The 26,772-nt window shown below is 38.5% G+C and overlaps 1 protein-coding gene across 2 annotated transcripts; it reads left to right on the top strand.

Moving 5' to 3' along the window:
• The first annotated feature begins 1,300 nt into the window (after positions 1–1,300).
• On the top strand, positions 1,301–22,364 carry gdf11 (growth differentiation factor 11). Of its 2 annotated transcripts, none has more exons than XM_027020356.3 (3): positions 1,301–2,040; positions 18,208–18,581; positions 20,085–22,364. In XM_027020356.3, the coding sequence occupies exons 1-3, from the start codon at positions 1,623–1,625 to the stop codon at positions 20,463–20,465; spliced, it is 1,173 nt and encodes a 390-aa protein (XP_026876157.2). In that variant the 5' UTR covers positions 1,301–1,622; the 3' UTR covers positions 20,466–22,364. The 2 variants fall into 2 exon arrangements, with proteins under 2 accessions (XP_026876157.2, XP_026876158.2); XM_027020357.3 differs by having other exon boundaries at positions 20,088–22,364.
• Positions 22,365–26,772: the final 4,408 nt, after the last annotated feature.

Raw genomic sequence — 26,772 nt, forward strand, 5'->3', positions numbered from 1 at the left:
TTCCAACTTTGAAGTACATGAATGCTCAAAATGACATGACAACTGATGGGACATAAGTTGCAATAAGTACAAAAGCAATATTCAGCTTGTTCATTCATCTTGAAAAGGTGAATTATCCATTTTAATAGCATTATACAACTCTGACTTTCGTGAGTGGGATAATTCTGTCCTGGGTGGCCAAAACACTGGTCAGTAACCCGATGAACAGCTACGGACAAAGAGCCAAAGAGAACGTAGCGTCATAAAGTTCGTGTATCAAAGAAACGAATATACAAGGCAAAATACGAGGCCATGTCCTCCAAGAAAAAGCTGAAAACGTGATTCATTACTCAGACTGGCCAATAGAGGGAGCATTTCTGGTTAACTGCACAATCAGTCTGGCAGGATATCATCTAATGCCAAAACTATTAAACTATTACACAATTAAACTGAGTAGAACTCAGGCTCTGATCAAATATGACTTCATGATCAACCACTGTTCTGTTTTACAGATTTCATGGCCAACAGGAAAAATCATTGTTTCTTCACTACAAAATATTGCTACTAACATCAAATTATGCCTTAATTTACTTATGCATTAATTACTGCGTATGTAACACATATATTAACTAAGCTAACGCATAAGTAAATTAATGCATAATATGATAGTTTAAACAGAGTTTTTTTTTTAAGATTATCCACAAGAAAAAAAGTGATTGATAATATTTTTGTCATTCATTCATAACTTCATAAGTGAATATTGAATCGCACTACGTAGCCTACTCGTTCTGTATTTGAACAGGGTACTCGCAAATATCCATTGCTCTGAAACATAGCACGGTCTGTTTAGGATAGATCCTTTGAGTGTGTTGAATAAACTCATAGAACAGTATTTAACTGTACATGAGTGACATTAAGTCTGACGATTTTACTAATGTATAAATATATTATACTGGGTTATGCTGCAGCCTCATTTTAATTTTTTTCTTTATGGCGTTTTTCCACAACGTAGGTTATATAAAGAAACAACAGTCATCTCTGCTTGTTGTTGCAAATTAAAAATGCATCTTAATCACATAAAACACCTTGAGGCTAATGAAAATTATTTTCCAATAAAGATATGAGTATATATAGGTTGATCAGATAATGAAATGGGCGCACTTCCTACCGCATTGGGCCTCCTAGGTAATGCGCACAGTCTCTCTCTCTCTCTCTCTCTCTCTCTCTCTCTCTCTCTCTCTCTTGACTTAGTGACAAACCTGAAAGCCTTTTGTTGCAATCTTAGCCAATAGAGGCGGATTACGACACTCGGCAGCGAAGATATATAAAGGGGCCTTTCTAGAAGCATTTGTACACTTGTCAGTGACATACCAAAATATCTTTCCAAACGTGAACAAGGTAGTTGTCGAAGTGGCCAAAAAAAACGTCAAGAGGAAATACATCGGCTATTGGGATGCATTAAGCAGTGAGACGTTTTTCCATTTTAAACTCCTTTGGACTCGTCGCAGTTTTTCGTTTGTTATGGAACTCATACTTCAGCAAAAGAACATTTAAATCAGTCTGAGGATCTTTTGACTGCTTGCAGTTTACAAGTTTGCTATCATATTGGACACCCAAGAGAAAGAACTAGTCGCAGTATCACCATGGCAAGGTATAACTTTTTGTTGTGTTTAACGGTTCTCATTGGTTTGGAACTGTCCGGAAGCGACGAACCGGACCTTTTCTTTCCACCGGTGAGCGAGATGCCCATGGATGCTGGCGTGTCGCTCATCGAAGTGGAGGACGTTGGAGCTCGTGAGTGTTCCGCGTGCGTCTGGCGAGAACAGAGTAAAGTACTGCGGCTGGAGACTATCAAATCACAGATCCTTAGCAAACTGAGATTGAAACAAGCACCCAACATCAGCCGTGAAGTCGTCAACCAACTGCTTCCCAAGGCGCCTCCGTTGCAGCAGCTCCTGGATCACCACGACTTCCAAGGGGACGCTTCATCCCAGGAAGAGTTTATGGAAGCGGACGAGTATCACGCCACCACGGAATCGGTCATCACAATGGCATCGGAGCGTAAGTAATCAAACTTTCGATGCTTCAATTTCAGTGATTGTTGTTTAAAATGATTTATAACGACGGAATGAGTAGTGGTTTCCTCAAGGCTTCGCTCAGAAAAACAACATATAGAACATTTTTACGATGTTAAATACAGGCTACAATTTAGGTCTCCCTGCTTAAGGAATTATGATGAACACCAGTAACCCATTTTAAAGTGACAAATGACGTAGTGTCAGTTCATGGGCCTTGCTGTCAAAACTGTTCGGGCTGACTCTGAACTTGATAAATAAAAAAAACCAACACAATGCAATAATGTCTTCTCAAGAAACAACAGTAATAGTGTTATTAGACTGTTTAAACCGTTAAACGTTAGCGTAATATTAGGATATATGCTATATGCTTGTTCCATTTTCTCTGACTAAAGAAGCCAACACGAGCAACTTCTAATCCATGACTTTTAGTTAATTTTGCAGTTATGAGAGGTCATTTTATAAGTGAACTTTCTCAGCTTTTTAACGCATATATATGAGTGAACATATGGTAGGCCTAAGTCTTTGTCCACACTGATGCCTTGAGGTTAGCCTATTTGCTGAATAGCTCTCCAGATCACAAATTAAGATGCGGTTGTTGCGTTGTTGCGGTTCCCTTAACGGTTTAGGCTTTATGTTTTCACTAATCGCTTATGCTAGTTTGGGGGGGGGGATCATAAATCAATAATGATAATGTAATTTAAAACTGGCAGGAAGATGCACTTGAATTAACCACATCTAGCCTACGGTCTGGTCTACTCAATAAATTCAGGCACAATTATAAAAAGAAAGCAGTTTAAAACTAAAGCAGGCTGTGAAATTGTACTTTTACACCGTGTATTAAAGCTTTTCTTTTGTTTAGTATACTTAAAATAACAGGCAATATTTCAACAGATAGCCTCAATAATTATGGAATGGCACTAAAAATTCTGGAAACAGAGCCTCGGCAGCTGTGTTAGACCAGTCCTTTATAAATGGGCCCTAACCGGCTCCCCTGCTGTTAGGCGCAGTGAGAAAAAGTGTGTCCAAAAAGATGCTATTGTTTCCTCCTTGCAGCAGTCCCTCACGACCGCACTTGCCTTTTAAATGCGAAGTTTATAGGCACAGCTCGCGTTTTTTTCACTGGGGACACAAAGCCTGTGGAACAGTTGGGGTCGAGGGGAGTGTGTGACCTTTTCGCTAAGAATCGCTGGGGTTCAACAACATTTACACACATAATGTATTCCGCACAAGGCGGACGAAAAGCCGAGCAAATAATCCGTTTTTTGACCAAGAGCGAACAAAGATAGGTTTGTGTTCCCCTAACTAACCTCTTCGTTGATTGTCACACAGCCCACGTCGTGGCGATTCCCGCAGGCATAATGAACACCAGTTAAACCGCCGCTTGTGATTCTGAGGGTGCAGAGTCCCATCAATGATAATTTTTCTTAACAGCTGCAAAGATCTCATATTGTGAAATAGTATATATAATGTTTTAATATACTAGTATATAGGCTCCCAACTAAAGATGCATTAAAGATGATGATGATGATGATGATGGTGATGATGATGAAAACTGAGCACATATCACATTAGTAACACTTTATCACCTTGTAAACTATATGCGCTCATGTAGCCAAAAAAGTAAATTAAATTTAAATATGTAGTTACAAAATACTCTACTTTGAAGATTGTCTTACAGGTTTTATGGGGCAGTGTCAGTGAGTGGTAAGGTGTGACATGTACAAGGTATCTGCAATGATTAAATTCCTATAGGTTAACAAATGGTATACAGTAATATGGTTGTGCCTTTTCTAAGAATAGCAGAATGCTGGCAGAAAAGTTATTGCACTTGCTTGCATGAAAGTGCAATAAAAATTGTTGGACATGCTTCCTTTTCAAGGGTACAGTAACATCAGACAGCATGGATAAAGTAAATGAAACAAAGACCTGTAAGTCAACTGAGTCATATGTTAAGCTTCTAGTGCCACTACAACTTTCTAAAAAATTCATTTTATGTAAGTAATTCTTCACAGAGATTTTAGTTCCTTAGTTGTTATCCTGAAGGGTTTGTCACAAAACCTCTTCTTCATTTATTCATGATCTGAACTTCATGTTACTGTTCATGAGCTATTTAATCATTGAACTAAATGTGTTAAACTAAATCTGCTTATTCAGAATCCACAACAGAAATGGCTTTACTAAGGTGAAGTGGTGAGCCCATTTGTTATGTTCTTCAATCTACCTGGCTACCAAACTATAAGAATATATCCATTACCTTTAAAACAAAGCATAGCATGGTGCTATATAATGATTAGGATTGGCTGTGCTTTAAAGTGGGGAAAGTTACCTGTTTTCTGTTGAGTATTATAATCAAGCAGCCTGGAGAGACTCATTGTCCTGTTCTGCTTTTGAAGTTTATTCATATGTTTCTCTTGCTCATGTTTTCCTCAGGAAGGATAAAGGCATTAAGGAATATCACAATGGTGTGTTGTAGTGTTGGTTTGGCATATGATAGCAAATTAAACAATAGTATTGAACAACCAAATGTGTTTCCTCTCTTGTCCATGTGATCAAAAACAGTGTGTATGTGGCATGATGGAGCATGTGACACCTTTATCTGTTTACATGATAAGAACCTATGTGCAAAAAGCAATGTAAAAACAATCAGAGAGAACAATCTGGTCAGTATAAGGTGGTGTATTAAATGGTTGGGCAAAAGTTGCATGTTCTTTACAGAAAGGCATTAACATGCATCTTTAAATCATACGTTGCCTACTGTATTCCACCATTTAAATACAATGGCCCCTTTGAATTCTAAAAAGCTACTTTGCAGTATTTAAGACCACCTTAGGGCTAAGCGCTAATGATAAGTGCTCATGGTAAGGTTGAATAAGACATATATGCAATTTGAATAAGCTATATATGATTGGAAAAAAAATGGTTGCATATATGAAGGGGCTCAACCTAAGAGCAAAAATACCTCCCCACAAGACAACAGATCTGACCACCATCTGCTGTATTGTCTTAAAAGCATGTAGTAAAGGGCACCTTGAATATACATGTATCTAAAGAATTTAAGTCACGAATCTGCACCTTATAGAAATGTTTATCTAATTAACTTAATTAATGCTCTTCTCAGACTTAGAAATTTCATCCTTTTCACCTTTGCTTTTTTAATTTATATTTGCATCTTCTTGTGCAGTTTATTCACATTTCACCTTCTCCTAACCGTTCCAGCCGGCTCGCCTCACTATTCCCCTGCCTTCTTCATATTCCTCTAGCTTTTCTCTTGCATATTCCTCTTCACTCTGTCACTCAAATTTTCTTCATTTTCAGTGCACTGCTTTCTTTTTCATATTCTCTCCCTTCCTTCATCTTTTCTCCTCCCCCACCTCTCTCTATCTTTTTTCTTTCTCTCTCCTCTCTCTCACTCCTCTCTGCCTCTCTCTCTCCTCTCTCTCTCTCTCTCTCTCTCTCTCTCTCTCTCTCTCTCTCTCTCTCTCTCTCTCTCTCTCTCTCTCTCTCTCTCTCTCTCTCTCTCTCTTTTTCTCATGCTGTGAGTAGGACTGCATCACTCTCGCCTGTGGTGTCATAATGGGTCCCACGGGAGCACGAACCGCCTCTCTGTTTCTCAGAAAAGAAGGGAGAAAACTTCAAACATTATTTCCATCTTCACCATGCCTGAGATATCCCTCTCATGTGCCTTTGATGCCGCCAGAGGCATCCTTCTGAACATGCAAACTCTGCGGATTTTGCTATTTTTTTATACTCATGTGCTGCTGCAGAGTAGGGTTCAGTGGGTTTGTTCCCAGATCGTATGAACTAATATAAAACCAACTATCGCAGTGCAGTATTGGCAGCAGTGTACAAGGCATGGCTATATGCAGTCTTTCTACAACTTCGCGACCATGTTGTCAAGTCCAATGACACAGTGTACAGTAACGCTAAACAGGTCATGCAGGTAAAAATCAAGTTGGTCAGTGCTGATGGTCTGTTTGGATCTTAGTTTTGATTGATTATGAGCTTATGGCCCCTGGTGTGCATTAACTCAAATGTATTTATGGCATTTAGCTGATAAATATAATGAGTTAGTTGAGTCTCTCCATGTGGGTTTTTGACCACACTGAAATGAGTCTCTCCATGTGGGTTTTTCACCATGCTGTGGTGAATCTCTCAACATGGGCTTTTCACTGTGCTGAGGTGAGTCTCTCCATGTGGGATTTTGACTGCACTGGGGTGAGTCTCTCCATGCCTTGCATGTGCCTCAGTGTGTGCATGAGGCCACAGCAGGGTGCTGACCCCTTAGAGCCCTCATTTGTCACCTGTCTACATATTTAAACCAGACCTTCCTCCCTCATCAGTGTTCCACGCTAACAACCACTAGCTTTTGAGAACGATTGTCAGTAATTTGTCAGCGCCCCCCCCCCCCCCCCCCACCTTGCTCTTGTTCATTTTAGACATCAGTCCATCTTACTGCAATTTACTTGAATACATTTGCACAGCATTGCCCATTCAGGATTCTGATATTTCCATCTAGTTTATACTGTAAAGGTGTTCATACTTTTTGTTTATACTGCATGTTTGAAGTGCATGCTTTGGTGACTGTTACTGCTTAAAGTGGGGTTTAAAAGTGGACTGTAGTTTCTCATCTTGGCTCTGTTATTAAACAAGCCTTGTATGGGCTTGAAAACAACAGCTATTTGATTGTGCTTTGATAAAAGAGTAAAACCCTCTGCACTGTGGCAGTAACTGCAGGGGCTGGCAGCTTCTTCACAGAGTTTGCAGGGTTTGAGCTACAATTTTTAGTTTTGCTACGCAAAGATTGCATTTTGCAGTGCATGTCTAAATTGTCAGATTGCTACATACACACATGCCGATGAGTGTGCATACATACACACACAAACTAGACACTCACACATGCATACACACACACACACACACACACACACACACACACACACACACACACACACACACACACACACACACACACACACACACACACACACACACACACAACTACACATGCACAGCAAAAAGAACTAATACATTCACTGAGTCACAGTGGAGAAAAAGCCCCCTATTGACAAGAGGGGTCACAGAGTTCACAGCAATGTGATATATCGGACGGAGAGCCAATTAACCTCTTCAGGTCCCTTTCTTTGGCTGCAAAAAGAGAGCTGGTAGTAGATTAAACAACACACCCCCCACCCCAAAGAACATACACCTAAGATGTCAATCACACACACGCACGCGCACACACACACACACACACACACACAAACACACATAGACACACACATAGTCACTCACAACATCCACCCACCAACCACTCCCACCTAAAAAAAGCCACAAGTCTTTTATAGTGTTGACCCTATAAAAGGGTCATTTCCTGAAGGTGCAGGAACCATAAACATTAAGAGGGATAGTGCAGAAAAGACAAGACAGTCGTCCGACTATCTTTTTGTCAGTGGGAATAGTACGTGAGAAGCTGATGACTGTATATGCATACACGTCGCATGGTAACACCTGCGTCTGAGATTGTTTTCAATTACTCCTGTCCATCCAAGAGAATAAGAGAAGGGGAGGTCAGCAAACGTGTGCGGCCACTTTTGTCATTTACCTGTTTTGTTTAAGAAGAAAAAAACGGCAAACACAGCGGGGCTGTAGAGATGGCACAACACGCTGCAAATTTTATGGCTAATAAACTTTCAAAGAGACCAAAGTCCATTAATACCTGAGGCAAAATTTCACCAGCCCCCTTAGGAATCTCACTCTCTCCTCCCTCTCTCTCCTCTTCCCACGGTCTCATGCTTGTCTTCCCCTGCTTCTGACAAAGTGCTCACGCTCTTAAGGAAGGAGCCGATGCCTTGAGGGACACTTAACCCCTAACGGGCATCATGTGAAACTGTGCCACCAACATGCACATATGTAATTAAACACTACACTCAAATAATTGCACCTTTCGGACATGTGGGGAATGCGCTGTTTTTGTTCAAGGGAGAAAGGCTCATGCAGTTCTTTGCAAACTGAGAACCATGTGAATGCGTGTTAAGACATCCAGTGAAGATTTGGCTCATTATCTAGCTGCTACTGAGGAGAGTTTGGATGTGGTGTTCCAGATTGCATGGTGCAGAGATTGGGTTCATGCGAAACTTCAACAGCACACAACATATCATGGCAATTGCATGACATAGACAACAAAGCATGTATAGTAGGTAAGTTGTGTGTGATGCTCTTGTTCAAGATATGTGCTACCTTTTTTAGGTTATTGACTACTGGGGATTTCAGACTGCATGAAATGAAGTGAAATGTTGGCATCATTTATACAGTTAGTTGCTGGGATCCATGCTGAGGGTTATGATCTCCTAATAAGAGACCATGACAACCAAACCAATTGTCTTCCAAGTATCGTTATTGACCTCTTGTTGAATGCATGGTGAGATATCTGCTCTGTGCTTTGCAGAATTTTCTGCATGTTGTAAAAGATGTTGTTTTTAATTTAATTGTGAATTTATTATGAATCTTATTAATGCAATGTCCATTACAACTAAAATGCCTTGGCACTGAAAATGACAAATTGTGATGGTCCAACAAAATGATCAGCAAGTCTATAAATTTAAAAGTCTTTTATCATGATAAAAGTTTTTTTTTTTTACAACATACCTGCTCTGAAACAAAAATGAGCAGGAAGACTACAAGTGTGTCTGGGATCTGGGTGTGTGGACAATGGTGCGGATTAGTCACAGGTACTGGCATCTGTGCCTGGTACCAGTCAGGGCACCCCATTCTGCAGCTAGGCTTCAGGATAGTGCCAGAAGCAACAAGCAGCCCTTGCCTGTTCTAAAGGGACCAAGATCATGGACGCTTTTTATCGGGGCCCTGCTTTTATAGTGCCATGTTAAAGAGTGAAAACAGATGTCAGCTCTCACTAATAAAGGAAATAATTACTCCATGCCCTCCACTAATTAAGCACTTTGTCGGAATGAGGGCGGAACCAAGGGAGGAAAGCGCTTAACTTCACTGAGCATGTTATTACCACCCAGTAACGCCGCTGCCTGCAGACTTGAATGCATTTATTTAAATATGTCCATTCATGAGATCTAAAAGGCTCAATCAGGAGGAGCACAGCTGAATCATTCTGGCCTACCATTAATGATCCCAGAGAAGCCGGAAAATAATTTTGCGTCCTGCGGCTGGATGTACATATGAAAAATTAATAAGGATCTTAAGTGTTGTGAGAGTGGCTTCCCACTAAGAAGAAAGCTGCTAACTTAGACTTCCTTTCCTATTTAATGTTGGCCGTGGAGTTCATTAGGGATGCTGGTTTGGCAGTTGCCAGAAGCATAATTGGATGGGGGCCAAGATCGTTTCTGTTAAGTACAGGCTACATAGAACAAATGAAAGGGAAAAAAAAACTCAAAGATTCAGAGGAGGTTCGTAAAATAGGCACACACACCTTCTAAATCTGTAGTAGCTATTAGGACCTCTTTCATAATCTCAGAGAATTCCACATGGACCAGTCATTTTATGGCCAGTCAGGATCAGAATCGCCTGTAATTATCATCTGGCAAACAGGCAATGGAGCAATTGCTGCAAAATATATAGCATCTTGTATGGAATATAAAGAGTGAGCAAGGTATTGAGGAGATGGATAGAGCCAAGCAGGGAACACAAAGGTCGCACAATATCCTCTCACTCATTGTCAGTCATTTCATTTTCCCAATGCAGAAAAAAGACAAAAAAGTAATGACATGAATAAAGATTAATTTATTTCATGAATTATTTATCTGGACACAGATTGCCATTTAAGATTAGCCCACTAGAGTGCTCCATGAGGCAAACTGAGGACAAAAAAAATTGGGCTCAGATGTTTTTCTCCCCTCCTCCCAGTGGAATGCTATATATATATATATATATATATATATATATATATATATATATATATATATATATATATATATATATATATATATATTGGAGTTTGGAGCTGCACACAAAACACTGATCATTGTTTTGGAAAGAAGGAACATGTAGGAACAAATCAGTAAAGGGAGAGAGAAACAATCGATGCATTGGTAACAACTGCTGACGATATTTTGGGTATAGCTTCTTTCCATACATGTATGCTTTAAGAGAATAAAATGTTTTTGTGTATGTATAAAGCAAGTTTTTATATTATATATTTTTATATCTATTGAATATTTTTATATATTGGGATAAATGCACTGTTCAATTGATTCATATTGCCTTTAGCTTTAATTTGGGCATTAAGAAAAACTTTGCATTTGGTAAACACTGATTTTCATGTTAAAACAAATAAGTTAAATTAAAAGATGATCATCAAATAAAACTTATAACTCTGATTTAGCCTATTTGACTGTGCAAAATGCCCCAAAAAGCTCTCAGACAGGATTACCTGTAAATGTGTCAAAATATTCTTGCAGATTTTTATCTGAGCTTGAGGCAGCCATCATGAAGGATATGGTGTTATCAAACTGTATAGTTTGATGATATTGTTGAAAAATCTTGGTTTGAAGAGTGCCGAGTTACTTAATGTTATGATGGAGCATCTGTAAAATAATTTGTAATTCATAATATAAACTGTAATAGTAGAAATTTGTCTTTCCATTTAAGAGTTAAATCCCTTTAATCAAAAAAGCTGATGTTTATGTAAACCCTTTTTGTCTTTAAATGCATATTTATCTTTGTAAGTTAAACTGCAGATGTTACATCATCTAATTGAATAGTTTTATACTTGTGCCTGATAAATTAGAAAGAACTTTTTTGGAAACAAGTTTTATCACAATTACAGTAAATTCTCATTCTCTAACAATCCTGAACTGTTTATTTTTCTGTGGAGGTAAAGGTGATGTATAGAGACATACATACATTTATGAAACCCATTTAACAATACATTTAGAGAGCTTTAAAGAGTTTATATTCTATATAATAGATAAATCTTCTAACCAAAGAGTTGCGTGCGCAGTGTTCTGTCCTAGACACCTTCACCTTTCTCTATGTTTCTATAAATAATGAAGTTAAACTCCATACAGATATATATATCTGTATTTTTCTTCACCATGTTGCTGTATGAAAGAGTTCTTCCTTTACTTTCTCATTTTTGATCGCAGCCTCCGATGACTCTGCGTGCAAACAGATGACACTGCATTCATTCACCGCTCAAAAGTAGAGTGGCCATGTGTGTGTTTGTGCGTGTGCACCCCATGGCCTGACACATGTGGATTTAATGTTTGCGTCCTTCTCCTGAATATGGATGGGTTTGTTTCGCGGTCCGGCGGCTCAAAGGAGACCTGTGTTCCAGGGGAGCATACGGAAAGTGCTTTTGTCACTCCTGGGGGGGGCCCCCCTGCTCTGCCCGAGCCCCGATAGGAGTCTTGTGCCTGGCCTGGTCCCCCAGGGACACCCTGAATGAGGGGTCTCACTTGGCATTTGCACCCCCCAACCCGTTCCCCTGTCCCCCTGTTCCTCCCCCACTTCTCCTCTCCGTCCTCCTGGGACTAGGGGGGGCCTAACAAAGAGGGAGCAGAGGCGGCCCAAGCGAGGCCGGTGGAAGGGGGTGCATCGTGGCCCCTGTCTTATTAGAGGGGTCGTGAACGTGTCAGGATGATTAATTTCCAGAGGTGCATAGGGATACCCTAGAGTCACATTCATCCCGCAGTTCTGCTCTCCAACACGCACTGCCCTCAAAATACCACATTTGCATTTCCCATTAAGAAAATATAGATATATATGCAAATACAATCCTGCCCCTTTTTTTGGCCAGGGCCGTACCATTATGTGCTTCTGTCTTTTAACAGATGACCGTATTTTTTTCCTTGGCTTTTTGACGAAGAAAAAAACCTTTTGGTTTCTGTCCATTTACTCTAGCAGATACAAATGCTTCAACATGATACACACTTGCACATATGGCGCATGTACATGACAGGTGACGATATATAAGACAACTTTATAGATTATGTTTTCTGAAAATTTTGAGTGCAAGAAACATGAGTTTGTATGAATTATATGAAGAAACATTTAAATGATGTTAATTAACATCATTAATTAAAATGATCATTAAAATGTTTAATTCAAGGCATTTGGTACCATCTGATTGGGTAAACAACACCTGGGAACAAGTTGTAGAAGGTGATAGCATTTAATATGATTAGTTTTCATAACATTACCTGTGATGAATTAACAGGAGGGTAATGGATATTGATTGACAATATTATTTAAATAAATATTTTAAAAGTTGCAAAATTAGTAATCCGTGGTATATCAAAATCAGTTAGCAGATCTGTTGTGTATATACCACCTGGCTTTACAATGACATCACATTAACATCAAGCTTGCTACTCACTTTATCAATTAAAATGTCCATTGCAAGTTTCAACTGCAGCGACTGATAGGTATTGAAAAGATGCTGCACTTTTGCCCTGGAAGAATATGTTATTATGAAACAACTATAGAAACATCTACAAAATGACTGAATCATTTTAAACCATTTCTCCTTCCTTTTATCCATTTCATATTGACCCCTGAAATCTGGATTGCATTTATTGAATGGTTCCTTTTCTGGACACTAGGCTTGGATTTATCATTGGTATCAGGTATGCATTTGTGTGTGTGTGTGTGTGTGTGTGTGTGTGTGTGTGTGTGTGTGTGTGTGTGTGTGTGTGTGTGTACATGTGTGTATGCATATGTGCATGTGTGTGTTTATATAGAGACAGGCAGCAGCGGGTGTATGCTGTGGTCTCTGTCACATGAGCCTAATACTTTGAGTCAATCTCTGACATTGTTATTACTCATGGTATTCAGTAGGATTCAGTGCAGTGCAGACTTCTGCAGATTTTAATGAAGACATGTGTCTTTTCCATTCTGTCACTCTGGAAAATGGCTGCAGTTTACTGACATGGAATAACATGAGGCATGAAATAAGAAGCATTCCTTGGTCTAATTTATGTGCACATTACTGAAAACTGTAAACTCAGCCTCTAAAAATATATGGTTGAATGTTTTACACCAGACTGCCTCTTCTGGGTTGCACCAAACTGTGTTTTCTGGGTTTCACCAAACTGCCTCTTCCAAGTGCACCATTTGAAAGAGCAAGTAGTGCTGCAGTGGAACTCTGTATTGCCGTGGTCCCTCGGGGTATGCTTATATATATATATCTGTCATCAGGTATCAACAGCCTCTCACAAAATGCAAACAAAACATTTACATTCTCCCTATCAATCAATCAAGCAATCTTTACAAACAATGCAGAGATTATGCCAGAAACCATACACTAGATTCAGACCATTTACAATATTGTGTGAAATATATAAAAAACCAAGATTTAAGAACTTCTGGGTTCAGCTTTACAACATCAGTTCAGCTACAGCTTGTTTTAAAATCTGGTGGTGAACAGACTGTAGGTTTTGTTGGCAGCAAATAGAGTTTCCCTAGGATTCCTTTTCACCTAAGGTTTATTTTCACACGATTTCTCAAAGTGATACAGCATTGATTACCGATGCATTTGTTAAAAAGTTTTGCTGTTATCCTGATTCCAGTTCTGTAGCTTCTCCAGTATCTACCTATTTATACCTGTTTATATTCACTGTCTAAGATAAAGCTGTCTCTGATGTGTATTCCTTACATATGTAAATGCTGTTAACATCTGTCTTAGAGGTGCTTTCTTGCTAGTTCTCATACGGAGGTCCAGGTCCTGTGCAGGATCACTTGCTGTTTTATTTCCGGTAAATAAACATTACAACACCACCAGTGTTAATTGCTATGACCTCACCAACCCTGGGAGAGGAACATTGCTGTATTGTTCCTCTAGCGTGAGACCCTGTATGATTTACACTTGTTAGTGACTGGACCTGCAGATCTGGGCTTGAATACCTTCTGCTCCTTTGGATGGCTCCTCGTAACTCTTGAGAAAAAAAAAGCCCTTTTCCTCTCCCATTCTATGGAAACCTGGCTGAGAGACTGCTAAAAATTCCAGGAATAATGGTCGTTATTCGTTGAGGATCTGTCACTGTACATCAGCTGTCTCCTTTTATCCCAAGAGTGTTGTGGAGAAAAAGATATTAGCATTGCCATAAGGCTGACCTTGACCTTCAAACTCAATTTGGCTCTTAAGCATGACCCCTCCCGGCACCACGAGGGATGTAAAAGGGTGGTGGTTTTTGACCCATAATCACATTTCTTAACTGCACCTAGCTCTTGAAATGACCTCTTGACACAAGAAGCCCTTGTGGGTTGCCAAAGCAACCTCAGTTGTGGGCATGATTGACAGGTACACATAGTTTATGTAAAATGGAAGAGGCACACTTTTCCCTGTGGAGAACAACGAGAGAATAAATACGCACATCTCTGGCACATTAGTTTGCTTTGAACCCACAAGCTGTTTATATTTATAGCTATGCTTGTATGAGCTGAACTGGCCTCAGGAGTGGAAAAGACATTTATTCCTTGTTCTGGTCCGTATGAGCTCAGCGTATTTACCAAGCTGTACACTTTTAAATTAGATTCAAATATGTATTTATTGTGTTTGGAACTTCATGAAATAAGTGAATTTATCATCAGGCTACAACATGCAGCAGTATTTACAGTACTCAGTTAGTGTTTACAGCTGTTGTACCTGTCCCCTCTCATTGCTCTTTTGGGTGATAGAAAAGGACTACTAGCTACATGGTGTTCACATGTCCCTGGTGTCCATTTAAGGTATTGCAGGATTGTCCTCACAATTGGGACATTTCAGAGGTGTTTAGCGTTAGTGGGGGAGTACATGCATGTGATGTACTGTACATTAACATACTATATGTGGTTTGACCAAAAAGATAACTGTTAGTTTATTACTTAGTTTAAAGTTAGCCAACTTACTTATGAAAACATATGATTGAGCAGCTATATTATTCTGTGTCCAATTGCTCCTATGTCATTTTCCACTCTGATAACAAAAAACCCACCAATAATAACTGGAGTGTCCATCTGAGACTGTCTGGGAGCTAATAAACTGTTTCTAAAACCCCTTAATTTGCCATTTAAATTGTAATTAGCTACATGTGCTTATAGCTGTACATTTTTATATATCACAGTAAACCAGTAATTTTTCTTTTTCAGGTTACTCTTTGTAACGTTGAGTGGTTAGGAGGTGGTTGTGTGTGTGGAGAAGAGATTTATTTGGGGCAAATCCAGAATCATAATTGTTTGAACAGTCCAGGGTCACAGAGCCAACATGTAGAGTCCAGGAATACATAGCGAACCAAAAGATAACAAAACATAATGAAAAGATGAAAACAGGCTACAAAAAGTTACACAACTTCCACGAGCAGAGGAAAATACTTACAGAGGCTTGCACTGACAAATATGAACAGTGACCACCACAGCGACATGGATTCACAATAACCAGCTACAAGACTGCACAAGCATAGGGATTGAATACATGGGCTACTGAGCACTAAACAAGACACAGGTGCAACTCATGAGGGGTGGAGAAAATGTAAATAAGGAATGGAACCACAACAAGGAAGTAAAGCAGGGAAGACAGGGAAACCATAACAACGAAGATGCTAGGGAGTGGCCAACCATGACACTCCAGTTTTCATCTATCACGATGCTGACATGTGGATTTGGCCAGAGTCTGTGTCAACCTGTTTGGACCATATCTGGGATTAAATGCCTTACATTAAATGTATCAGAATATAAAATCTCAAGGACATTGTAGGTCAGCCTTATCACGCACACCTAATGCCTCAAGGCTACAATAACAGTAGGGAGATGGTTTGCAGTTGGATCTCAGCATAAATGGTTATCCATTTTCCAGGAGCCCCAGGGGCATTCCACCTACCCTCCCTCATCCCACAAGCTGCTGTAGCTCCCTGGGTGTGGGGCAGGAGCCTCGTGCTCTAACCACTGTACTGCCATGTTTCAGCACTCCTTCAGCACTATTTTCAGCAATGTTACTATTGCAGTACTATTGTGATACTATACGCACCAGTATTTGCAGTAGTATTTACAGTACTCAGTTAGTGTTTACAGCTGTTGTACCTGTCCCCTCTCATTGCTCTTTTGGGCGATAGACAAGGACTACTAGCTACATGGTGTTCACATGTCCCTGGTGTCCATTTAAGGTATTGCAGGATTATCCTCACAATTAGGACATTTCAGAGGTGTTTAGCGTTAGTGGGGGAGCACATGCATGTGATGTAGTGTACATTAACATATTATATGTGGTTTGACCAAAAATATAACTGTTAGTTTATTACTTAGTTTAAAGTTAGCCAACTTACTTATGAAAACCTATGAATGAGCAACTATATTATACTGTGTCCAATTGCTCCTATGTCATTTTCCACTCTGATAACAAAAAAACCCACCAATAATAACTGGAGTGTCCATCTGAGACTGTCTGGGAGCTAATAAACTGTTTCTAAAACCCCTTAATTTGCCATTTAAATTGTAATTAGCTTCATGTGCTTATAGCTGTACATTTTCATATATCACAGTAAACCAGTAATTTTACTATTGTTTACTATTACCAATGTTACTATTGCAGTACTACTGTGATACTATAAAGCCTATATATATATATATATATATATATATATATATATATATATATATATATATATATATATATATATATATATATATATATGACAGATATTTACAATTGTAGTGAAGAGCACAAAGGCTTTGCTTGCACAGTGTGTGTGTGTGTGTGTGTGTGTGTCTGTGTGTGTGTTGTTCTGGGATCTGCTGGAGCCACTCTCCAAGTTTGGGGGTCCCAGCTGCATTTATCATGAGAACCACTGAACTACTGTCGCTTTCACCTTCCACATCTTTTCTAGCTATTCTCTTGGTCTCGATGTTTGCAATCACTTGAGATGATCATGATGATCACTGGATTTTCATTTTGTCCTCACTGAGATATTTTGATTTTCCCTTAAATATTAAGTTACTGTTGGCAAAGCTGAATAAACAAGGCCAGAAATGTCAACAACCTTTTTCACATTTTAACAGTACAAGTAAAACTATAACTATATGAAAATTTCACATCAGGGGCAATGCCCACCCAAATAATATTGCATGCATTTATCTCAACTGTTTGTTCTACAGACTAAAAAAGTTGGATCACAGAGAGAAAATCAGTTTATCAGGATTATGCAAAAGAAACATTTTCTCCCAGGCAGTGAACCTAGATGGTTTATTCAGAAAGCTATGGAGACAAACTGCCACCCAAGTTTGGTTCAAATACTGGTGATATGTGACCCATCTGCTGGATCTAATTAGGCCCAGAGTCATCTTCCAGAGTGGGATATTGGTGAGAGGCTCCATGCTTGCCTTCTGGGCTTCAGCCCCCACAAGAAAAGTAGGTGCATCTCAGTTATTTGCTTTTGCCTGGGCATGCTAAGAAATGCTTCTGCACCTCTTTGGCCAACTATTCAAAGTAAAGTAGTAACACTAAGCTTTAATTGTAGTGCTGTCAATTCTATGGTCTGGCCAAATGCCATAGCAGCAATACCAAGCAGAGCATCTTTATCAGTATGACTAAAGACTGGCTATACAATTGCTACATATTTTACCTTTTACCCTGTCTGTTGCATGTTTTTGTTGGATCACAGATATGGAAGTCAGGAATGAGGGGTCATTTTGCTTATATCTAAGTTTGTTTTGTAAAGAGTAAGTTCTTCTGACCACATGATTTCCAGTGTTTGAATAAACTTGTAAATGTAACTGAGACTGAGTGCTAATTTAGAAGGTATCTTCAAGGTATACTCTTTACTACAGTAGTGTTTAAGGTGGAGTTGAAGCACCTAAAGTTGAAAGTCACTGTCCAAGGTGCTGAAGAGAATTAGTTCTATCAGTATCTGTTAGTGACAATATTGTCTGTTGACAATATTACATTACAGCTTTCTGTTTTGCTAACAAGCATGTGGCATCAAGGGTATGGTCAAGGCAGCAGGGGCGTGGTTACCTGTGTTCATTGTATTGGCTAGAAAAACTATTATAAAATTTTGTTATGATTCATTGTTCTATTTCTGGTTATTACCCTTTCTGAAATATTTGTTAATATTTAATTTAACAGTTATATCACTGATAAAAGATGGGACAGTCATGCCAGTCAAGCTTTAGTGAATTATTGAAATATGTTGTGCTTTTCATTTGTCTACAGCGGAACCGATAGTGCAGGTGGATGGGAAGCCCAGCTGCTGTTTTTTCAAATTCAGTCCCAAGCTGATGTTCACCAAGGTGTTGAAGGCCCAGCTGTGGGTGTACCTACGGCCCTTACAGCAAACCTCCACAGTCTACCTGCAGATCCTCCGGCTTAAGCCTGTCACTGAACAGGGCAGCCGACACATCCGCATCCGCTCGCTCAAGATTGACCTAAATTCTCGATCAGGCTACTGGCAGAGCATTGACTTCAAGCATGTCCTGCAAAACTGGTTCAAGCAGCCACATACAAATTGGGGGATCGACATAAACGCCTTCGATGAAAGTGGTAATGACCTCGCTGTGACCTCTCTAAGACCTGGAGAAGAAGGGCTGGTAAGGACCCTTAGACCTGCTGCTTAAGCAGTAATATCTACTATCTCCTGACCTTGATTAATTGATGATATACTGGGTTTTATCTTGTTCAAGAACTATTTAAATTGTTAAGTGCAAACATGCTAAAGAATATGCCTTCGTTTCAGCAGTGTTATAATCATGTTATGTACATGAGTGCTAACATGTAACCTCTCTAAACCCCCTACCACCACCACAAAAAAAAATGGCTGGACTGATTTAGCAATTTGGCAAGTAACAAGTTAAAAGCATAATTTCAGCATGAAGGGGAACCCTGTCAATTATGGTTTTTATGCGCCCTCTTCCTCTGTTATTCTACAGCTTACAAGAGGTCCTGCCTTGTTTCAAGTAAAATACTGGAAAATGGATCATTACTATGTACCAGTGACATAGCAGATTTTTCCAGATTCTGTAGATAACCCAAGTCCATGCTCCTGACTTTCATGGTGACATACTAAATTTACTGCTCAAAGGCAACAAAGGAAAGTAGCTTAAACTACAAAAGTAAAAATTCATATATTATTGTTATGGCTGGTAAAATCAGCATTTCCAAAATAATAAATTATGGTAGGAAGTGCAAAACATGGAGCAGGTGGAAGGGTTAAAATAAAGAGAAAAATGAACAAATTGGGATTGTTGGCAGGTATGGTCATACATACCACAGCCCATTGTTGGCCCTCCAAAGGGCAAGTATGCTTCCTTACCAGTGAGTAACAGCCCATCCTTTTGTACAGCAAGTTGTTTTTAAAAGGGAGGAAGAAAGAAAAAGATCAGAGAGTCGAGCAAGAGTACAAAAACAACATAAAAAGCAAAGAAAGAATGAAACTCCCCCTGGACCTCTTGGGGTTTTCTCCTCTTTCTCTTCATCCAACAAAGAAAGCAGAATACAAGCTGACAGGATTTGACCTCAGTGGCCTCTTGATTTGTTCCCTCACCAGAGAGCTATGGTCAGCTCTTTTTCATGTCCAGCAGCTTTGCCACAAGAAAAAATCTGTGCTTTATGAAGAACAATGAAATGTGGAGACACTGGATTTAAAATCTCCTGAGAATCATTTGGTACATAGGGGTCAAGGTTAGGACAAAAACTGGAAGTCGAAGGTCAAGTATAGCCTGTAAAATGTCAACTTCTTAAGTACTAACCACTAACCACACCCATAGTCTGAAAGAATCCCTTACTGTTCAATTAGCGATTAAATGACTAACCTGTCTCAGGAAACCTTAGCTGGAGTAATCAATAAAACATACCCATGGCCCAGTAAATTAACAGGTACAGTGTTAGACATTGGTGCAGCCAAATTGGCAAGGACAAATGTTCATTACAATCATCTAGCAGAACTCCCGTAGATATGGTAAATTGGCCCACCTCACTGTTTCACCTCATGACTTGACCCGTCTCACTGTCACCTCATGAATTGACCCACCTCATTGTTTCACCTCTCTATCTCCATTCTCCCCTCTCTATCTCTCCCTCCCCCTGATCTCCAGCAGCCGTTCCTGGAGGTGAAGGTTCTCGAGACAACAAAGCGCACACGACGGAACCTGGGCCTGGACTGTGACGAGCACTCCACCGAATCTCGCTGCTGTCGCTACCCGCTCACAGTGGACTTCGAAGCCTTTGGCTGGGATTGGATCATTGCTCCCAAGCGCTACAAGGCAAACTACTGCTCGGGACAGTGTGAGTACATGTTCATGCAGAAGTACCCGCACACCCACCTGGTGCAGCACGCCAATCCCAGAGGTTCAGCAGGACCATGCTGCACCCCTACCAAGATGTCGCCCATAAACATGCTCTACTTCAATGACAAGCAGCAGATCATTCATGGCAAGATTCCTGGTATGGTGGTAGATCGCTGTGGCTGCTCTTAGACAAAAGCATGGCTTGTCTGGGCATGGGGAGGAACGCATCCACTCCCACATTGCCCCTGAATCTTGGAGTGTCACCTATTTTCCTTTCCACTCATGTTCTGGAAGATCTACACAAAGATAAGGATACCAGTTTTAGTTTATCACTGTAGTTCAACAGATAACAGAATAATTAATTGTAAAGCAGTATAAACTGAGGCTGAATTGGAAGATATTTCTATAAAGAATTTTGAAGATTGAGTGTTGGAAGACCATCTGGTGAGAGGAAAGCAAGACAAAACTAATGGAAAAGAGATACAAATTTATTCTTTGTATGTGTTAGTTTTGTGGGTGTTTCTCCATCATTTTAAATGTTTTTTATTGTTTGTTAGTTGTAAAATAGAGTTTTAAATTGGCTCCAAAGAGTTTAAGCCAGCTTTTTAAGCCTTATGCTCTTTTCATACATCCTACCTTGTGGAAAGGGTGAAACTCAATAAGGAGTAGTGATCATTTTGTAGTATCTTGGTCCTCCTGTGCTCACTGTAAATATTGGGACATTGAAATCAAATTGATTATTGTTACTGTTTTATTCAATGTTTTTGTGCAAGAGCAAAGACTCCTGCCAAAGAACACCAAGAATTCCTGTTCAAAGCCCTGCACCTGACTGCATCAGACCAAATAAAACAAAAGTTCAATGTTCCCACTACTCCAGCTCACCTAAAATGAGTGAGGGCTGAACACAAAAAGTACTACAATTCCATAATAATCAAACACATATTCCTGAAAATACCATTAAATAAAAGTAAGAACTTAGTACTTTTGTTGCATATCATTGTTCTTATTTCAGGAACAATCCAAAGAGCTTGGAAAAAAAGAAAATCTTATTGTCCCAATACTTATGGCGGGCACTGAGGAGACCACGTGAATTTTCTCCGTTATTTTTGATTTCTTTCAGATTCCAAAATTTTCATTTTCTATATATAATCTAAAAATTCAGACATGTAGTACATTAGAGAAACAAAAGTTATGCCAAAAGAGACTGTGCTGAAAACTGTAGGGCAGCCTCCTCCCTTCTGCAAAAGCAGCTAGCACCCCAGTGCGACATTCTCAAAGCCTAGGCACCCTTTCATGGCTACTTTGATCTTCTTTTTACTCATGATCTTGTAAAAGACAAAAAGAAGAAAAAGAGGATAGAAAAGAAAGGCTGTTTTTCAGTACTTTTAAATGAGAACAGGAAAAGGGGTTGCCCGGGCAATCGAGTTACGGCTGTTCATGTGACCACAGCACCGACTCGCACATGGAGCATGGCATGCTGAGCATCATTGTTGAACTAGGACTGGTCCTACACTGTACTACAGGAAAAGAGTATTGCAGACTATAAATTTCGGATGTATATTTTATGCTTACGCGGTCTTTCTCTGTTTTATTAATGCTTTAATGAAATACCGCATTTCTATTCTCAATCCAGTTCCCATCTGCATACTGTATTGACCGCTCATTACTATTTGATGTAGTCACAGGACAATATGCCTCCGAGCAAATATGGTATGAATTTGCCCAATTTGAGTTGTAGGGCCATAAGATGTAGCATCATTAATGCTGTTAATGCACTAGGCCAGTTCATCACGTTCATAGATGGTGGGTTATGCTTAATTAAAGTTCAACATGTGGCAAAGTATGTATTTCTAGAGAAATCTCATTTACATGTTTTGATATTTTTCATTGTTTTACAAAATATCACTCCTGCCCCTTACCAGCCAATAAAGGTATGGTGAACTTTGGAAGTGCTTAAAAGGAGAAAAAGATTAGGAAGCTGGATGTTTGTCCTATGCTCACCAGATGTCTAAGCAAATAAGAATATCCCTTTGTTGGAAACGAAAGCACTATGCTGTTGGATAAAGGAGGAGCCTTCTGATATTATATATAAATGTTATATATATATATATATATATATATATATATATATATATATATATATATATATATATATATATATATATATATATATATATATATATAAGGGGTACAAAAGATCCTTTCTGGGCACTCTACCTTACCAACAATAAATTTTGCACTATGGGAATGGCAAGAGGAGTCATGTTGTTGTCTGTAATTGTATTATGCCTTTTCAAGCACAAGAGCTTGTACATGGATTGTAACAATTGAGAGAAAAAAAGAAAAAACCTGAATTTATGGAGATGTGTTGAGTGGCAAATTGCCACATGTTTCTTTACCATATTGCTTCCTTGATGTTCCTTTTTCACCTTCTGAAGTGGAGGCCTGTTGTCTTTACTTTTCTCAACAAATGAAAACAGACTTTCATCCTGCATGGACAACATATCATGGAAACTGTATTTAAGAGTGCGGGATGACATAGGACTCCAAGGTTGATGCCTTTTTCTACCAACTTCCTCTATTTTCAGGCCACAGTTTGAGTGTGTGTCAAAGTCCAAATACTTTTTGCTGACTGGCCTGATTTGGGAGGTTGAGCTTTTGGCCTTGTTCGTTGTGGTGTGGAAAGAAGTAGCTATGCTTTGAATAGGAAGGAAATGCACATTGCCACCAAAGTGGGAAACATACATACAGCAGTAAACACATTTCCTTCTGATATAAAGTACGAATAGGTCATCTGTATATCAAGTGACTGATTACACTATATAAATAGTAAGTCAGCATGAAAGTGAAATCTACCTCTGCTAGAATATAATTGATATTAGTTATGATGCTAGTTATATGGCAATACCTGATTTTTAGCCTTGAAGCTATCCTTTTAGTTATAGTCCAAACACTATCAACCATGAACTGGTGTCACACAATGCAGGGTTTCAAACTTCCTGGTCATTATATCATTAAGACCCATGAGGAAGAGCTGTCACTTATATGTTTATAATCTGATCAGTAAACACCAAAAAGAAACCAACTTGTCAAGAAACTTCCAAACTTGTCATCAACTATATTCATGGAACATTATTATTCAGAAGATTAGGGCACTAAAATTGTAGTTACAAATAAATGCAATGCAGTATGGTAATTGGCAGCAGGTGGCAGTATACACACATTGTTTACAATATGTTAAACTCTAACGAAGAAGAGAGTTGTGCATACTGGGCAATTTATGTATATTTTTGTAAACTTACACCATCTTGGCAAATTGTGTAGAGACTCAAATTTAATGTGTTTTCCAAAAAGGACCATCCTTTAAGGGGTAGAAGTTCATTTTAAAGGACATTTTAAAGCAGCTGGAACTAGCTATAGAAATCAAATGGGGTGAAACTCTGCATTGCGATATTGTCCTATAACCAGGATGGCACTAAGGCTACCTAAATTTATCATCAAAATACAAAATATGAGATATTTCTTCATTATATTTACTTGTGTTAAACAATTCCTGACATATTAGCTTTCATGTGTACCATTTATTTTAAAATTGACACTAATCCACTCAATATTCTCTTAAATGGTACGATATTTGATGTTTATACCTATTCACATATTTAATACATTAGGGTATGTATAAGTACCCAATAAAAAAGAACACAAGGCAATAACAACTGACAGGGTTACTCTATCAATGTCCTGCAAAGGCAAAAATATGGCTTTGAGGCATCAAGATGCTGATTTGAATGAAACTGTGACAAGATTAAGAAAGGGTAAGGAACAGGTTCAATATATTTTATATCCAATCCCCTATCACATCAGTGCATGTTTGTCGTTTGAACCAGATATCCATATTGATGCTTGAGTCTGTACTGATGAATTACTCATGAAGATGCAAGAGAAGTGAGCTGCTCTGAATGTGGTTACAGGCTTCCTGAAGCATCTGATAAAGTGTGAGTAGGTACTGATATACGAGACGTTTTACACTGGGAACTGACAGTGGAACATGAGGGGGTGAGGATGACTTCTTTATGTATATTGTTATGATTTGACAGAACATTGTCATACATAGTTATATCAAAGAGGGTATTACCTTAGTGTAAATAAACAATATTAACATTCTAAATTGCTTTCTGTGAACAGGTTCTCCGCTTCAAAGAATTACCTGCTGTTTTTCTTGCTGTTTCATTCACTTTTTATGTTGTGTAGAGAAATGAATTATAAAATTGTAGTTTGAATTTTGTGCAAATGAATACTTGGTCATCAATTGTTTTCTTCATTTTTGTTTGTTTGGTCTCTTTTTCTACAATAAATCATTTATTTAGCTTACAAAATGCATGGTGCCTTTAATAATATAATCTCTGAAATGGTAATGTCATGTTATTGCAATGATGAGGACAAAATAAGTCTGTCCAGTTGACTGAGATTTGTCAACCTTTCGAAACACAGTACACATATTTTGCTTTTCGTGCTATTTCAGTCTTATAAAACAAATTAAATCAAATTAAGTAAATGTATTGAAAACAAAGTAAATCAATGTACTTTCTCTGTATGCAGACATTTGGAATAAAACTTAACTGAAACTAAAGTACATTTAGCCAAATTCAGTGGAATTTCCTGCTGAAGCAAAATTCATGGCAAGAATAACATCGTTTAAAAAGAAACAACTTTAGTATGTGTAGCACATAGCTTTAACCAACCTGTTTCTGATGTAAGAAGGGGTATGGATTAGTTATTCTTTAAGGCATATAACTCAATCTGTAGACTAAATATACATTTTTAGCTATCACATGTCCACCTGCATCACTTGTGCAGCATATAAAATTCATGTTTTCTTCTTTTTAGAAAATAAACTGTCAATTTTACTGATAAAAATATATTTATTAAAAAATATATATATTAATTATTTAATAAATAGTCATAAATTATTTTTATTTTCAGAAAACTGACATTTTACTGAAACCCCTTTTTCTGTTGGAGAATTTTTTTTTTATTTAATGCAGTCTCTGTGTTTAAATGAATCTGACAATAGTTCATCTATATTGCTAAATTGCATTTAATAAAAATATAGTTTAGGGGCAAGAGTTATCACCCTAGTAAGTCATCTCTTAAAAATGCTTCAATGCTTTTTTGATTGATTTTGCTGACTTTCGTGATAGGTGATAGAAATTATACTTATAAATACCTTCTTTGCCTGTGTGAAATCACACATGCACAGTTGTTAAATATGTAATCAGTTCTGATCCATCAAGCATTCATCAGGAGAGAGTTGTGCAGCTGTTAGTGTTGGTAATGTCAAAAAAATTATATGTGCACAAGAAGAACTATTTGTAGACTTCCTGACTGTAAAAATTTACTGGATATCCAAATAGCCTTTCAAAGGACAAAAAGAAAATGTCATTAGGTTAATCTACCTAATGAATACAAAAAAAAGAAAAAAGAATACAATCCATGCTGTGAAATATTTACTTATCTTTGGATTACAGATTTATCTATTCATTGCATTTTAAGAGCATACAACACAAATAAAGGTTAAATGGGGTTAAACTGATACCTATGTTTATTGCACAGTTTATTTTTCTTTTCTTTTGATATGGCACTTTTCAGACATTTTCAGGTGGAGTTACTGGTATCTTCCCAGCTTTCAGTTAGCCAGGCCCAGACTATTAAAGAGTGCTATCAACCTGAGCAAGAAGTCTAAAACACGTATTTTGTTACCAGCATGACTCCTTGCATTTCTCCACTAGCATGTCGGTATAGATGGCTTTTCCTGCTTCAATGTAGCATTGTGTTGTATATCTCTGTGAGTGAGAAAGGAGAGAGGACAGTGTTTACTCTCAACTATTCCTCTGGTTAGTTACTCCAATATTGATATACGTTCTAGGCAGCATGCCTGGGTTGGCCACACATCTTCCTTTCATACTGGTAATGAAAGCTTGAAGTGCATACTCTGGATTCACAATTTTTTATCTTTTCTAAGGCTTATGAAACTGACAGAATCAGCCATACTGACTATTCAGCTATTTTGATGCTTATGAGATTTATAGAATGTGGATGAGAGTTTTGCAAAACCCATAAACCCATGCCTAGGTCTTTTCTTATTTTTATGGACTGAGGCAGATGATGCAGCACAAATGGCAAACAGTGAGCAAACAAGAATGATGAGACAGTTGCAAAAAGGAAACCATTTTATCTGTTGTGTGTGTATATATATATATATATATATATATATATAACACTTGATGTATATAAAGCTGGGCCAATGGTCAGATCCAAATGGATCTTGGAGTGTGCAAGATCTAAAAGAGGCTGATGATTGGCTGTTATACCCTGAATAATAGAGAGAGAAAGAGAGGTAAAGAATTCATCCTTCACATTCAGCGATTCTCTCTTAGAGTTCCTGTGGTGTCATTGGGATTTAAAACTGATCTACCAATGATTGGGCAAGGGCAAA

This window comes from Electrophorus electricus, chromosome 22, assembly GCF_041902795.1.
Source record: "Electrophorus electricus isolate QZ-2024a chromosome 22, ASM4190279v1, whole genome shotgun sequence".
NCBI lineage: Eukaryota > Metazoa > Chordata > Actinopteri > Gymnotiformes > Gymnotidae > Electrophorus > Electrophorus electricus.